General features: G+C 31.7%; 1 protein-coding gene and 2 long non-coding RNA genes across 5 annotated transcripts; 1 reads left to right on the top strand and 2 right to left on the bottom strand.

Moving 5' to 3' along the window:
- Window positions 1–4,085: 4,085 nt before the first annotated feature.
- On the top strand, window positions 4,086–6,828 carry LOC124537278 (glycine-rich cell wall structural protein 2-like). 3 transcript variants are annotated; one of them, XM_047114062.1, is made up of 7 exons: window positions 4,086–4,194; window positions 4,458–4,497; window positions 4,869–4,955; window positions 5,571–5,636; window positions 6,032–6,097; window positions 6,270–6,335; window positions 6,739–6,828. In XM_047114062.1, the coding sequence occupies exons 1-7, from the start codon at window positions 4,183–4,185 to the stop codon at window positions 6,792–6,794; spliced, it is 393 nt and encodes a 130-aa protein (XP_046970018.1). In that variant the 5' UTR covers window positions 4,086–4,182; the 3' UTR covers window positions 6,795–6,828. The 3 variants fall into 3 exon arrangements, with proteins under 3 accessions (XP_046970018.1, XP_046970019.1, XP_046970021.1); XM_047114063.1 differs by lacking the exon at window positions 5,571–5,636; XM_047114065.1 differs by lacking the exon at window positions 6,270–6,335.
- Window positions 6,829–11,036: 4,208 nt separating this feature from the next.
- LOC124537603 lies at window positions 11,037–12,579 on the bottom strand. The gene is made up of 2 exons (XR_006966931.1): window positions 12,330–12,579; window positions 11,037–11,558 (listed from the first exon to the last, which is right to left on the bottom strand). It is a non-coding gene; the product is annotated as an uncharacterized LOC124537603 (long non-coding RNA).
- An 831-nt stretch (window positions 12,580–13,410) lies between these two features.
- On the bottom strand, window positions 13,411–15,737 carry LOC124537604. The gene is made up of 2 exons (XR_006966932.1): window positions 15,483–15,737; window positions 13,411–13,583 (listed from the first exon to the last, which is right to left on the bottom strand). It is a non-coding gene; the product is annotated as an uncharacterized LOC124537604 (long non-coding RNA).
- Window positions 15,738–16,457: the final 720 nt, after the last annotated feature.

Raw genomic sequence — 16,457 nt, 5'->3', positions numbered from 1 at the left:
TTAGATTTACGCGATTATTACACATTGAAATAAAACTAGTTTTAACGGATTTAAATCGCGTATATTAATTATTTTTATCATCCCGACGTTTCCAGCACTTTACAGCGTTCGTGGTCACGGGTAGACCGAGTCTAATAATAATTAATATACGCGATTTAAATCCGTTAAAACTAGTTTTATTTCAATCTCATGTGCATTATTATGAGTTAGAGCCTTTGTTGACAGACTGATGCAATTATTTATTTGCATGACTAAATTGAGGGCAGGAAGACGACAATTTATCGTGAGTCAACGATCCAAGATAGTCCACGTCTGATTCAGCGATAATATTGATCGATGAAATTCGTTTTCGATTTACATTCATGATTTAATATAAAAATAAGATAATATAAATCTTTTGTCAATTATTCCCATTGTGCTGAGATTTTTTCGGTAGAGATCTCTTGTAAGAACAGATTTTCTGTTCATTGTGTGCATCTGTTTCTTGTATATAAATATTTTATTACATATATACAATACATAATATATTTGATGATGAATATAAGGTATAATAAAAAATAATATTTCAAGATAACTAAAAACATTATACCTAGAATTTTATCATTTTAAGAAATTCAGGTAAGGTAACTTTGTATTTCAATGAAGTCGAAAAAAAAGTAGCAACTTGCGTACATTTTACGAGGAAAACGATACTAAAACTATTATTCTATTTATTTATATACTTATAAAATTAACTGCTAGTTTTTTAAGAGTCGAGATAGCCCAGTGGTTTGAACGCGTGCATCTTAACCGATGATTGCGTGTTTACACCTAGGGAAGCACCGCTGTTTCATGTGCTTAATTTGTCTTATAATTCATCTCGTGCTCAGCGGTGAAGGAAAACATCGTGAGGAAACCTGCATGTGACAAATTTCATAGAAATTCTGTCACATTTGTATTCCACCAGCCCGCATTGGAACAGCTTGGTGGAATATGTTCCAAAACCTTCTCCTCAAAGGGAGAGGAGGCCTTTAGTCCAGCTGTGGGAATTTACAGGCTGTTGTTGTTTTTTTAACTTGCATTATTTTCATATTTTCATGAAATTAATTCCATTAAACAACCTACGCCTCATGGCTAATAATTCAGACAGAAATGTATTTAACAATTATAATTTTAGTTGAAAATGTGCGATATCCGAAATAAAAAATTATCCGGAATCGATAAGGTTGTTAAAAAACGAGTCTGATAAGGACATTGTTAATTACACCTTTGTTTTCACAAAGTTATACTTAGTGAGAGCTCATCGACTTCTTAAATAATAGTTTACAAATAAAGCCAAATTGTTACTTTATAATTTTCTCTTTTCCTTTTTTAAAGAAAATATTACATAATTTATATTATCGTAATAATAAATAATTAATACATAATTTTAAATAATTAATACATAATTTTAAATAATTAATACATAATTTTCATTGCTTAATTAATGTATGAATGATTATATTATCTGTAGTTATTTCTCAACGTTATAGGTACTTTGAGAAAATAATTGTTTATTTAGTAATACATAAATCAATAGAGTAATATAAAGTCACTTTCCGTTTCGCGCAGATACACCTACGCTTAGTCCACTTAACCATTTAGCGGATTTTGATTTCACTAATAGAAAGAACGATAAACGACGAAAATTTTTAATTTTACTTAATTTCGTCATAAAAAATAACTATTTTCGTACGTCTAAATGTCAAATCCTTAAGGCTTAGGACACTACTCTATCACCCAGTCTTTATACACCTACTTATTCTACCGGTAAACAGTGTAACTTAGGATACTCATCTTTCAATGCGAAACACACTGGATTACTCAAAACAGTGCAACCACTGGAACAAGGGACGATACATCTTTCAACAATAACTACTTTTACATGCTTCGTGAAGTCAATAGTTTTTTCAACCGACTTAAAAAAGGAGGAGGTTATCAATTCGTCTGTATTTTTTTTTTTTTTTTATGTTTGTTACCTCATAACTTTTCACTGGGTGGACCGATTTTGATAATTTTTTTTTGTTTGAAAGGTAGTGCTTCCCGTGGGTTCCCATTTTTTTTTTATTTTTTTCCGATGATGGTATCCATATGAAAACGACATAAGTCTTAAATTTGCATTATGTATATGCGCGACAAATAGGTGAATAACTGAAAATCACGTTAACCAATTTTGATAATTCTTTTTTTATTATAAAATATATACTCCAAGGGTAATTTGGTGAAAGTTTGGTAAGGTTCTGAGCACAGGATCCATGACAAAATAACGGAACGGAAGGGAACGGAACAATTTTGAGGAGCACGTTAGCGATACTCAGTCGAATCTTTTATTTATAGGTTATTTGGATATTTGAGTCACCTTCCGTAATGTGGTTATGTTTATGTAATTATCATAGTCGAATATTATAATCAACTAGCTACCCACCCCGGCTTCGCAAGGGTGCAATACTGATACTAAATATACTACAGAATTTGTTTATTTACGACATCACATCGCAAACTTCTAAAATTATCAGTGTTTCTTTACTATATTGTTCATGTATTATATACACAAACCTTCCCCTTGAATCACACTATCTTTTAAAAAAAACCGCATCAAAATCCGTTGCGTAGATTTAAAGATATAGGGACAGAGAAAGCGACTTTGTTTTATACTATGTAGTGATGGAACTCCTATACGGCTCGCAGTTAGGGTGCGATATGGGGCAGAATTTCTTACTATCTTTAATCAAATTTTGTGTATGTGATGTGATGTCATATGATGTACGAAATATAGTTGGTCTTTTTCAAAGTTTTTTTGCTGAGTTCGATTACAGCTCTTTCGAGGGATTCTTGTAGTTTACGCCGCGTGACGTATTAAATCCGCATTTTCGAAAGTCTATTTTTGCTTTATTCGCAAGTTTCCTTTGAAATTGTCCTCGAAGTAGTTTCTGACTCATATAAACGGAACGCTTAATCTATCCATATTAAAAAAAATTAGTTAGAATTACAACTTCAGCTTCACTTAAAATCAAAAAATAAATAAAAATTTTAACAAAAAGAAAAACCGACTTTTACGCCGCCGCCGGTGTCAAAAGAAAGAAGCGATACGAGCCCCTTGATTGATCCAGTATATTATTGTGTAAAAGGTAATTTGTAAAAAACATATTTGTTAAAGTATTCTCGTATTGTTTTTTGATAGATATACCGTAGGGTTTTATTGGCTGACACTGACTCCAAATATAACAATAATTATAACTACATTATATAATCGTAAATTGACTTTTAAGTAGTCTAATATTTTAGTATATTTTAGTCTAAGTGCATAGCAAAGTCTCTCGTTTCCGATTTACAAATCATCATCAATTCGTAAATTAATTATGTCATACAATGAGTGATATAAAAAGCAAAATGTTATGAATTTGAATTTGGTCGGTTCGAATATTGAACTTAGAAGCGATCCACGTAGTTCCTACATTTAATTCATCTAGGCAGGTACCATCCACCCATCAGATTTTCTATCACAAAACATCATAGTATTGATGTATTGTGGTTCGAAGGGTGAGTGAGCCAGTGTAGCTATGGAGGGACAAAGCATTTTATTTTCTGAGGTTAGTGGCGCAACGCCGATTATCTATACCATCAGGTAACATCAGGTGGCCCATTTCATCATCGCCTTACGTAAACATAAATAATTCGGTAACATACATAAAAAAAAAAAAAAAAAAAAAACGGCCCCGACGAATTGAGAACCTCCTCCTTTATTTGAAGTCGGTTAAAAAGCCTAACCTTATTTTATTAATGAATTTGGTTTGAAAAAAAAACCCTACCATCCATAAAATTATAACGTATATATATAACGCAATACCGTAATTTTATTATTAATTTGAACATACGTCATACATAGTCTTTCGGAAAATAATTAACCAAATATTGTGTATCAGACAAAATTTCCAGCGAAATTTGACAAGAATAATTCTCGTTAAAGATTAAGCTGTTTATTACCTAAATAGTATATCAGAACAAGATATTTATGTCAGATAGATAAATTACTTGTATTTACAAAACATCTCGTACAGGTCAAACGCTCAAATTCAAACAGATAATAAAATCAATATAAAAGATCGTTTCGCTTCGTTCTTGTCAAATATTCGTTGAACTTGTGTGAGAAATCATATCGCTACGATGGCTTTTAAAGTGAGTCTTGGTTAATACGATTGAAAAATATTACTTTACATTTATTACTGAATAAGGATTTTGATTATAATGTCTTAAATGTAGATTAATAATTTGAGTTTAAATTTAAATTTAATAACTTAGAAGTGAAACAAATGAAATGTAAAAATCCTGTGTTTATATATCTTCGTTGTTATTTTATCTTTTTTTAAGGAAAACAAAACTTTGGGTCAATAAAATATGGTGAATATCTACAATAATATTATTGTTCTTTTTTGTTATAGACTGTGTGTCTGCTTTTGGTCCTAGCTGTGGCGGCCTACGGTAAGTTACACAATTGTCAAAATGAATTAGTAGATTTTTGTGTGGATATAAATAATATTTTTGCATCTCTTAACTTTTTAAAGTATGAACTAATATTGCATCAGCTTCATATAAATCCAATAATTGATTCCGTAGATATATCGAAAACAATGATCTCAGCAATCATATTTTTAAATCAAAAAAAATATAGGTATATAATTTAATATGTATATATTTTATGTCTATATTAATATAATATATTATAAAATTATTATTTTCGTTAAATCGTAATTATTGTAAATTATTTGAGAAGATAATTAAAAATATAGTATAGAAACGTTATAATTTTTCTATTAAAATGAATATTTTTTTATCAATAACATTTGTTTTAGCTTACCCCCAAGGCTACGGGCACGGTGGTTTCGTTGACGACCCCGGCTTCGGAAACGGTCAAGGTCAGGGTGGATTCCCTACTCAAGGTATAGTACAAAATCATATTAAAAAGTTTTAAGTTATTCAATATAAATACTATATAAAATATACTATATATAATAACTAACCTGATCGAAATTTAAAAACTATAAAATAATGTTTTAATAACTGGTGTTAATGTTTACCTTTTCATTATATACGATACTTCAGTTACACTCATATATAATTTAATTTTGTTTCTGGTCTCCAGCTTCTAAGCTCACGTTCATAATTAACAGTCATTGGGGTCACTCATACCTCGCGTGATAATCCGTGACACCTAAGCTGTCACTTTTCAACTGCAAATCGATATTTTTTAAATTATTTTATTCGTCGTATGTTCAACAGAAAAGTAAAAATCTGGTGTAACTAGCAATACAAAAAACAACACGTATATGTACATAAGCACAAAATAAATATTATAAAACCTAGACGTCGCGAAATCTTAAGTACCTACTTCAATTGATTTTCATACATTGATAAACCTTATCAATTTAAATTGTCAATCATTGAGATGAATAAATTGTGATAGTGTAGCTAAAGCCAAATAAACTAATTGTTGAATGTTAAATAATCTGAAATAAATAAACGATTTCATTTTTGCCCCTTTCTTTTGTGTGTAGGAAATGGTTTACATTATGACAGTGGATTCCCCAACGGTCACGGACAGGGCGGATTCCCTACACAAGGTAAAATGATATTGAATAATAATAAATATCCATTCAAACGATTTATAATAAAAAAATAAAATTTATATATTTTTTCCTTATAACTACTTAGGTTCAGCTTTTTCGAGTTGAAGGAGTAAAATTAAATAAACTTATATATTATAAGCGATTTTCTAAAAGCACCGCAAACAGTTTTTTGATTAAAACATATTTATTTAAAATCGTCTACTCGTAATCATTCATGTCACCTTCATTCAAAACGCCATTTCTTCATAATAGCAGCCATATTTTATTTGAGATCTCGATCTATTATACCTTCCTGTAAATATAACATACAAACTGAATCAGCGTAGTAGCGTATTCGCTAATTAATATGGGTATATAACCGTAATGAAAATTTTCAACTTTGTTTACAGGTGGCTTCCACTCAGACCCTGGATTCGGCAATGGTCAGGGACAAGGAGGTTTTGGACAACAAGGAGGTACATATTTGTATTTAAACTCTGACATTGTAATGGTGTAATCTGTCTCTTTTGCCTTTATAAATATAAAAAAAAATAAATAATGGCATCTATGAAAACAACCGCCAATTAAAAATTTATATTATTTGTTACTTAGTATATGACCGAACTGAAAATTTCAAACTTGTTGCAGGTGGCTTCCACTCAGACCCAGGATTCGGTAATGGTCAGGGACAAGGAGGTTTTGGACACCAAGGAGGTATGTATTTGTATTTAAACTCTGACATTTTAATTATGTTGTATGTCTTCTTTGGCTTTATAAATAACAGAATAAAAAATCAAAAATTGCATCTATAAAAACATCCTTCAATTAAAAATTATACATGTACTTATATAAATTCTACGTTTTAAATTTACTTAAGAATTTCTGTCGAATTATATAAATATAAATGGTTAAATAATAGAAATACGGTTTTTAAATACATTTTAGTAGTGTGAGTATTTGTTTGAGTAAGTGTGTGTAAAGACCAAATGAATCATTAATTATGATATTCATACGTTACCAAATATAATTATTGTAACGACAATGTATTTAACGTAATTTATAACTCTGTTATCTGGATTTAAATGTGTATTATAAATAGCATACCATATTTTTTTAGGTTACAGACAAGGAGGTCAAAGACACAGGGGCGGATACCAGGAACACGGATACTAGATATTTTATTAAAATTTAATAAATAATATATGACTTATTTTGTAATTTTATTTAACTCGCATAGAAAAAACATACCATCTCTCATTTTTACTATTTTCATAGCATTTATAAATTAAAATATCTCATTATACGAGGCTGTACGTATCATATCTTTGCCAGTATCAAACCAAAATAGAAAAAAAAAAATTTTTTTTTTACTTATCATTATCTGTTATTCAATAGTTTATTTTTAAGCTCTCTTATATCGACATACAGGTTTTAATTCAATACAAGTCTCTAAATAAGAGTGTAAATGACCATGTGAAAAATGACAAGAACGTGTCGAAATATAAATGGTCAAGTATAATTTACTTGGTCCAATGAACTCATAGGACAAGCCTACTAAGGATAAAGAATATACCAAGTAGTATATATCCTCTGTTATATCTCAACACTTTTCAAACTGCCAATAGCTTTTTGAAATTTGGGTTAATTTTTTATAGCAGCATAAAAGTCGATGATAAAAGTATTTAGTGAAACGATTTACGGCCCCTAGATTTCTATAGCTGACTTTTGAAATCCTAGAATATTAAATTGCTTTGTCTCTCTGAGTTTTATTAAACCAATAATATGAACAATTCTGCACACATCGACAACCTTGTAAATATGCAACCGGCACATACTGACAGCTCAGTTTGAATAATTTGCATTCACTTGTTTTTTTTTCTTCTGTCTAACGCCTATGTTATTCATTTGTCTGAGATCTGTACCTATGTTTGCCTCCCAGTGTAAACACTCTGACTATTGAATTATAGTACGTAAGACCTTGTCTGGTAACCTCGTCTCTTCTCCGAAAAATTGAAGTGCTTTGTAAACTTATATAGGAGAGTGATGTATATAAATAATTATTTGAATTTGATAATGTTGAGGAAAAAACTATGCAAAAAAATACTAAATTGATCCGAACTGATGCATAAGTATGTTGCAATCTGGCAGCAAGTAACAGGAAATGACTAAATAATCAATTTTAAATATTTTTTACAATATAACAAATAAATAATAATATATTAATATTTCGTCTAAATAAATCAATTTTATATATAAATATCTCAATTGTGTATAAACATACAGCTGTGTGCGTCGATGTAGGGTAGACCGAGGCGAATCGGATCACAGGGCGAATCGGATCAAAATAAGAATTTTTTTGATAATTCAAATATCGCATTCACATAGAAAGCACTCAACCGGCGTTTTTCGTCCCTCCTCTCACCCTGCACCTCCCGGCATAGGCAGTATTTCGATCCCGCTTGTGGATCAATGTCGAAGCCTCTCGTTAGTGACTCGGACGTTTGTGTGTGTCGCAATTTTGGCCCTCATCTAAGGTACGTACTTACGAATTATTTGTGTCATATTACAGATTTGTGTTAAAACTCAACTACATTGGTTTATATTGTTAAGCAGGGTGTCTATATTATAGAACCAATTTTCTTTTAAGTGTAATCTAAGAGGTTAACGACTAAAATATTTATTTCAAAAGTCTTAAGTATGGGGCTAATCGGATCTTATCATCGGGGGCGAATTGAATAACACTTTTAAACTGATTTATTAAATGTTTAAGGTATTATTGATTTAATTTTTTTTCATTGTAGATGGTTCGCATGTTCAAAAGAAAGTTTCAAACCTCTGCCACTGTTGGGAATGCTACAAAAGGCTTCGAAAAGACTGGAATATTTCCATTGAACGCCAATGCAATGTCTGACTACAAGTTCATCGGCGATCTAGAGTCGGACATTTTAGACTCCCCAGTTCAGTCCCCAGGTTCCCAACAAGTGAAAACCACAAATACCCAAACAGTAGCTGTAACAGTGTCATCTGAAAGTTCACAACAATCTGACAAACCCCAGTCTTCCACCTGTGCAGATGTAGGACAAAATAAGATGAAGAATAAAGCAACGCCTGGGTTAAAAATTAAGAATTCATCAGAGAATACAGAGAGTGTCGAGTACCCCAAGTTAAATCTACAAGTTCTCAAAAGGTGCAGCCACAAGCCCAATCCTCAAGTGTCCAAGCCACAAATACAAAACCACTTGATAATACAGTGCCATCCACAAATTCACAACAATTTGACGAAGCCCAGCCTTCTATCTGTGCTGAAATAAATATAGAAATTATGCCATCACCTTTAAAGTCTTCAATTGCTTCTCAAAGATTTTTTTAAAAGTTTCATAAGACTTTTCTTCTCGAAAGAGAAACAAAAAAGAAATTTAAAGTAGACAATAAAACCAAGGAAAATAAGGAAAACTTTGTGGGCAAAGAAAATACTTTGAAGAAGATAAAGAATAAAGCAAAGCAAAATATAAAAATTAAGAGTTCATCTGCAAAGCAGAGAGACTGGCAGTGCATTTACTGTTCCAAAATATTCGTGAATCCACCCTCAGAGGATTGGATTCAGTGCAATGCCGGCGAAGAATGGTGTCACGAAAAATGTGCTGATGTGGGGGGGATATAAGGACCACATTTATGTGAATTATATGTCTATAATTAAAATTGATCCCATTATTAATATTTTACTGATTCCAAAGCTGTAGTGTTAAGAAACCTAAAAGTTTTATTAACTAATATGTACGATCCGATTCACCCCGAAAATTGGGGCGATTCGGATATTTTTGTTTTTTTGCTTTTTAGTATCTAATTAAGAGAATATATGTATGATATAAGTTTTCAAATGTTTATTTTATAGCCGATTGTTACTTTTAACATTTTTATTAATAAAAATAGCACTATATAACAATTTAGTATTATTTGCTCAACCTCAAAGAAAAAGTGATCCGATTCGCCTCGGTCTACCCTACGTTAGTTTAAGACTTGTTAAAGGAATGAATTTGTAAACTGACGAAGGTTTTCTTAGCCCGATTATACATATTTAAAGCTGTTAACTTTGTAATTTTCATTCGTTCATTAAAATAAGAACAAAAGTGATTTCTAAATTTGAATTTTATAATCTTTATGCAATTATAGATTTGTGAAAATACTGTAATTTATTAACATAAGAATAGCAATAAATGCTTAAATATATACAAATATAAAATAAAACTAGTTACTGTATAAATCTTGACCGCATGAAATGGTGGCAAGGATGCTAGCAGCATTTCCTCGTTGAATCGCAATTCCGATCCTCTGGGCAAAAAACGATCAGCCCTCCTGTCACCAGTGGAGGCAATGAGGCGAGGTGTTATACTTTTGATAACTCACGTTTAATTACAGGGACATATAAGGAAAAGGACGAATAATCTAATTTGTAATATTTTCTGCTATATTCTTACATTACTCACCTCACGCACACTAAGACATCTTGTAAGCGAGTATGTCACTAAAATAACTAATGCCAGCCGATAATTTTGCAGGAAGAGGCGTGCCTTTGTGATTGAACACTCACAATCAATCAATATTAAAATTATATTTTGATATTTTTAAATAAATATTATTGTTAAGTTCTTCTTCTACTATTGTATATAAAAACCTATTGTATATACAATTGTTCGTGTGTAAAGGATTCTTACGAGTTTCGCCAGTTTCTTCGTATAAATTAACGTATAATCGGTCTAATTATTACCTCCGTGCTTCAAACGAACCGTTTTTTAACGCGAATATAACAAGAAGAACTGCAATTACAACTTTATTATGAAGTACATTTTAAAAATAAACTTAAGTAATACTTGCAATTGTGCTAACCGCGTTACGATTGTATGACTTAATTCTTAAGAAATATGTTGTTTTTTTGTATTGTGTTGATAAAATATCCATATATAAAGGCGGCGTTGCACTTACGTGTAGTCAAATAAAACTTGCGCACCCTTGCTCACACTTGCGGATCAATATGTCCGAGAGAATTTATTAAAATAGCTTTTATAAATTAATATAATTATTACCAAATACAACCGCGATGGCAGAGTGATTAATCTAGTTTAAACTGGAATTCTCAGAACTGAATTTTCATGTAGTCGATGAAAGAAAACATCGTGAGGAAACATGCACGTGGCGGATGAAAATCTTTGCAATTGCATTGCATTTGAACACTGCGGCTGACAAAGCTCCAAACCTTCTCCTCAAAATATAGGAGAGGACGCCTTAGCCCATCATTTTGACATTTGAAGGCATAATTGTTTGACTTTTAAAGACTTACTTTTAAGCTATGAACAGTAACCGAATATGTTCCATGATACATTATATTTAAAATGTAATAGAATAAATAAAATACATTTAACAGATGCAACTGATTTTAATATGCTTCATAAATAATATTCTATATAAAAGTTAAAGCGGTATAAACATATAATCAAATAGTCATGTAAACCAAGCCTTGCGTCGTCATTTTTCGGGTAGTCATCACAGTGCCTATTCACGTATTACATTTTGTTATATATCTCGTTAAGACTTTCAAGATTTACCGATTGTCATGTCTTACATAATACTGGCCGTAAAGTCTTCGACGAATGTCCCAGGCATTAAAACATTGCTAAACTTACAATAACATCACAAACTCAATTTTTTTAAATTTAATTTTAAGGTATTTTGTAATACGTAAAGTAGGTTATATGTGAAATGCTAGTTATTTCCATTTAAGTTGGTAACAGTTTTGCCGTCGGGTGCTTTGGGTGCTTCTGGCATTTTGGTGGAATTCGTGACTGAGCCTAATGACTTGGGATGTTCCGTCGAGCCCTTTGCATTGTCGTGGGTGTCCTCGCAAAGGACTGCTGTACTCAGCACGAGGACACATAAAAATATCTGTAAAAAATACTTTATATAAATTTTGTCATACGACTTCGATTAAATTAATAAGTTTAAATTTTAATTTTCAAATTTTTGCTATCGTCATCTGTTATTTGATAAAGTTATAATAATAAAGACATATCAGTGCAATGTCACAATTGATCAATCCAAGATACGCGTACGTTGTATTAAACAATTTGAGTCATTTTATTTATTTTAGAAAAAAAAAATTAAATTGGCTTGCACATATATCTTTAAATATATTTTATTAGTTTTAAGATTGACAGGGATAACACAGTGAACGAAAAAAAACATTACTTTACAGACGATCTAAATGTCTTTTTATATCGCTTTTCGGCTTGCACAAAGCCCTACCACCAAGTGGTATTCTCAGTTCTTCTTCAACAGTTTAGTATATCGGGAGATATACTAAACTGTTGAAGAAGAACTAACTAACTAACTTTGATTGAACGTTGTTAACTCAGAATAAAAGGTATACTTTAGAGTTTAGATGGTTCGTAATCTTTCTGTTTGGTTAGTTTTTATTATTTATCTGAAATTCATTCCGATAGATTATAAGATATATTGACTTAGACCCAAGGGAGCGTGACAACTATTTCAATAAATACGAGCAGAGATTTAACCATTGTATTAATTTAAATTAAATGGAAATTTTAAAACACCAATACATAAAATACTTTTTTCGATAGAACCATAAATACTGGTTTATAATTAAATTGTCTAATAACTTGACAATTTAAATATTATATAAATATTCAAGCTTACCGATAGACGACGCATTTTCTTTGACTCTTCCTATCTGGTGTGACCGTATCCCAGAGATCAGCAACTTTTATACTGACTTTCCTCAATCCATTCTTTTGTCACACGTTTTTTTTTAATATCAAGAAAAAGAGGAACAATGAGCCAATTATTTGTAATAAAAGCGGATTAAGTATAATCATTACAACAACAATTTATGGTAAGTAACCTTAGAAAATACTTCAATGTAGGATACATTGATATCTATATATTAATACGCGAATCAATAAATGTATGCTACATTTTTGTCATAAAAAAAACGCACATAGAAGTGTATGAAATTTGGCGCTATTAAAGTTTATGTAAAGAAGGAGCGCAGTGCATGCATATTTATAAAATATGCATAAGAAATTAAGTAATCCTATATTATTATACATACATATATTATATATATAGACTAGGAACCCACCCGGCTTTGCGCGGTTGCAATGCTGATACTAAATATATAATACTGCAAACAATCGTACAATGTTGACAGTTTTTCAGTCACTCTCTACTATACACAATCTATGTAAAAAAAACCACTTGAAAATCCGTTGTGTAATATTAAAGATCTAAGCATACATATGGACAGACAGCTAAGCGTCTTTGTTTTATATTATGTAATGATATAAAGTAATACACATATGTATAGATATAGCCTATTGCTTTAGGACTGCATCCACTGCGTTTCTCTACTGCAAACTAGAGTTTTTTTTAATAATTTCATAAATATTTTTACACCACGTGTTTAATACAAAAATAAATTATAACGCCTATATTACAAGCATATATATGTATACTACAAGCATTATCTCCAGATTTCATTTTTGTTTTGTTGACTTCCTATGAGGAAGACTTTTTTTTTTGTTTTCATCTAGCACGAGGACATTTCATGCTAACAGTTGAATTATAAACATAGATTAAAAATATAGTAACTCAATAGTGCTTGATAGGTTTAAAACCATATAATCATCGGTTTATATTAACACGTGAATGTTCTAACCACTGGGCCACCTAGACTCTGGACAAAGTAATGTATTTTAATTTAAGAAATAACAATGAAAAGGATTGAAATGTTTTTTATTTGTAATTAACAAAGAATAATAGCGATTGTTATCAGCAAATGACATGACAATTATAATAAGTTCATCATTAAGACGTTTCTTCTTAATCGTTTCGTGTGGAGTCTGCTCCATACGGAGCCGACATCGCGATCATGAACAGGATACACGCCACCTATAAAAGAAATAGAAAAATCAGATCCATTATTTTATTTAACACTTTACCGATAGTTTTGAATAGAAAGTCAGAGTTCTTCATATATAATAGCTTGAAGACTTTTGGTTGGTCAAACTAATGTAAGAATGAATATAAGATATTTAACTCATCTCTTACTTAGTGGTCGGTTTTTGTACAAATTTATTTGATTAGGTTGGTACCTAACCAGATGAACTTGTCCCATCTACTCATCATATATTCTACCGCTAAATAGCAATATGTATTGATTCAAAAGGCGCGCCCATCATCGTAAAATCATTATCGATGTAATGAAATAATCTTAACATATATAATGTAATTTGTTCTGTTTTGCAGTTTTTACTCCTATTTGTCTTACGCACTTGTGCAAGCCCGCTTGGGTAGGTACCACCCACTCATCAGATATTCTACCGCTAAACAACAATACGCAGTATTGTTGTGTTCCGGTTTGAAGGATGAGTGAGCCAGTGTAACTACTACAGGCACAAGGGATATAGCATCTTAGTTCCCAAGGTTGGTGGCGCATTGACGATGTAAGGAATAGTTAATATTTCTTACAGCGTCATTGTCTATGGGTGATGATGACCACTTACCATCAGGTGGCTCATATGCTCGTACACCAACCTATTCCATAAAATAAATAAATAAAAAAAAGAAAACTACGCACACTAAAACAATATGTAAGAAAGCGTATGCATACTAATGCATGCCGATATGAACTTAAGGCAGAGGGTCGTGCCTATAGGTCGTTAATGTATAGATCCACGCTAAGGTTGAAACAACTGATCAGACTTTCAGTATATACCTATTTAAAAAAGGACATAACTTTTTAAATCCCCAGGTTAGTAACGCATTAGATATGTTAGGAATGGTGAAAGGTGGCGACTGTCACCATCAGGGTCATAATAATAATGGATATATAATCAATGTGTTTTACGAGGCACGGTAAACTTTAAACTTTGATGACTGAAACTGCGAAAGGATTATTCACAAACCCATCATTATTGGCTCGACTCTGGAGTTGAATCCTATGAACCATAAACTAAAGCATTGTGTTTTTTTTGCCACAATCGGCTGAATAAATCCGTAAAGAAGATTTATTGTTTATTAGTTTATGTTTTCGGACTAATGTAAAAACTATTTAGGAGATACAAAACTAGCATATTGTGATTGTTTGTACATCAAGGCGGATAAACTTTAAGTTGTTAAACTCTGATTTCTGAAACGCTGCTCTAGATCAGATTAACATGTTAGACTTCAATTTGCCATTGGTCGATGGCAGCTGATGGCATAGTATGCGACCAATGAGCGTTCAGTGTTTATAAGAAATTAGTAAATCTTTTCTTCTTCTGATATAGGTAGCCAGATAGGGAACGGATTGTAAATGGTCACCACCGCTCATAGACAATGGCTCTAAGAAATATTAAACACTTCTTTCATCGCACACGCGCCATCAACCTTGATAACTAAGATGTTATGTTGCACTCAGTCTTCAAACCGAAACACAACAATACACTCAGTATTGTTGTGTTTCGGTTGTTCCTGAGTACGGTACGTACCCAGATGGTCTTGCACAAAGCCCTACCACCAAGTAGTCTTAGTATACGTCTTAGCTTCACATTTTAAGAAATGGTAGTAACTAATGCCTCTTCATCTATACTAATATTATAAATGTGAAAGTAGCCGTCTCTGTCTATCGCTCATGCACTACCAAACCGCTGAATCGAATTTAATGAGATTTGGTATGAAGCAAACTCAAACTCTAAGACAGGACTTAGGCTCTTTTTTTGCCTAACACGTAACCGACCCCTAAATGACGAACGAAGCCACAGGCATCAAATAGTAAATAATATAATATGAAATTAAAAAAAAACTTACCATATAAAGAATTGCTGCCCTCATTTTTAATTATTCGAGTGTCTGCGTATTGCAATTATCCCATAAGTTTAATCAGCGAGACAATTTATACTCGTTTTTTGTTTGCGCATGTTTATTTAGACAGGTTCGACTTTGTATGCTTAATAATAATATTTCATTTTAACAATCCATAATTATGTGCTACGTGATGAGTCATTTGTTTAAAAAATACATTAATTGACAGACCGTTAATGTCCCACGGATGTCCCTTCCCACTTAAGGAGAAGCTCAGTACGCGTGCATCTTAACCGATGATTGCGGGTTCAAAGTCAGGCTAGCGCCACTGAATATGCATGTGCTTAATTTGTGTTTATAATTCATCTCGTGCTCGGCGGTGAAGAAAAACATCGTGAGGAAAACTGCATATGTTTAAATTCATAGAAATTATACCACATGTGTATTCCTTCAACCCGCATTGGAATAGCGTGGTGGAATATGTTCCAAACTTTCTTGTCCATGAGGAGGCCTTAGCCCGGCAATGAGAAATTTACAGGCTGTTGTTGTTTGTTGAAGCTTGCCCTTTTTATCGCACTTTGGTTAGTTGGGACGTTCACGCATCATGTTTTATTTTAATTAATAGATATAATTATGTTTCCTTTGTCAAAAACGTGATTAATTTTATTATAATTATAAGCACTTGAAAATTCAGTGAAACGTGATCAGATTAGAATCCTTGGTCCACCTCAGCTTATAGATTAATTATCATACATTATTATAACAATAGTTTTATTTCATGTCTTCCTGGACACGATGACATTGATATCTTTTTACAAGTTTTCCACCTCATTTTACCAACTTTTAATTAGATGTATTAAGTTGAGGTAAGTTTTATTTTTTACTTTTGAAATCTCACTGAAAATAAGTACGTCTAATTCACAGATTCCAATCGAGTAGGTAGAATACCAAAATGAGTTTCCATTAAAAAATCTAGTTGTG

The sequence above is a fragment of the Vanessa cardui genome, chromosome 18 (genome assembly GCF_905220365.1).
Source record: "Vanessa cardui chromosome 18, ilVanCard2.1, whole genome shotgun sequence".
Lineage (NCBI taxonomy): Eukaryota > Metazoa > Arthropoda > Insecta > Lepidoptera > Nymphalidae > Vanessa > Vanessa cardui.
Note: the sequence above shows the minus strand (reverse complement) of the source record. Positions and strands in the feature narration are given on the sequence as shown.

Bases quoted from the DNA above. Each gene is read 5' to 3' on its own strand.
- LOC124537278 (XM_047114062.1), top strand. The intron at 6,098-6,269 runs GTACATATTTGT...AACTTGTTGCAG, and splicing joins AGGTTTTGGACAACAAGGAG to GTGGCTTCCACTCAGACCCA. The intron at 6,336-6,738 runs GTATGTATTTGT...ATATTTTTTTAG, and splicing joins AGGTTTTGGACACCAAGGAG to GTTACAGACAAGGAGGTCAA.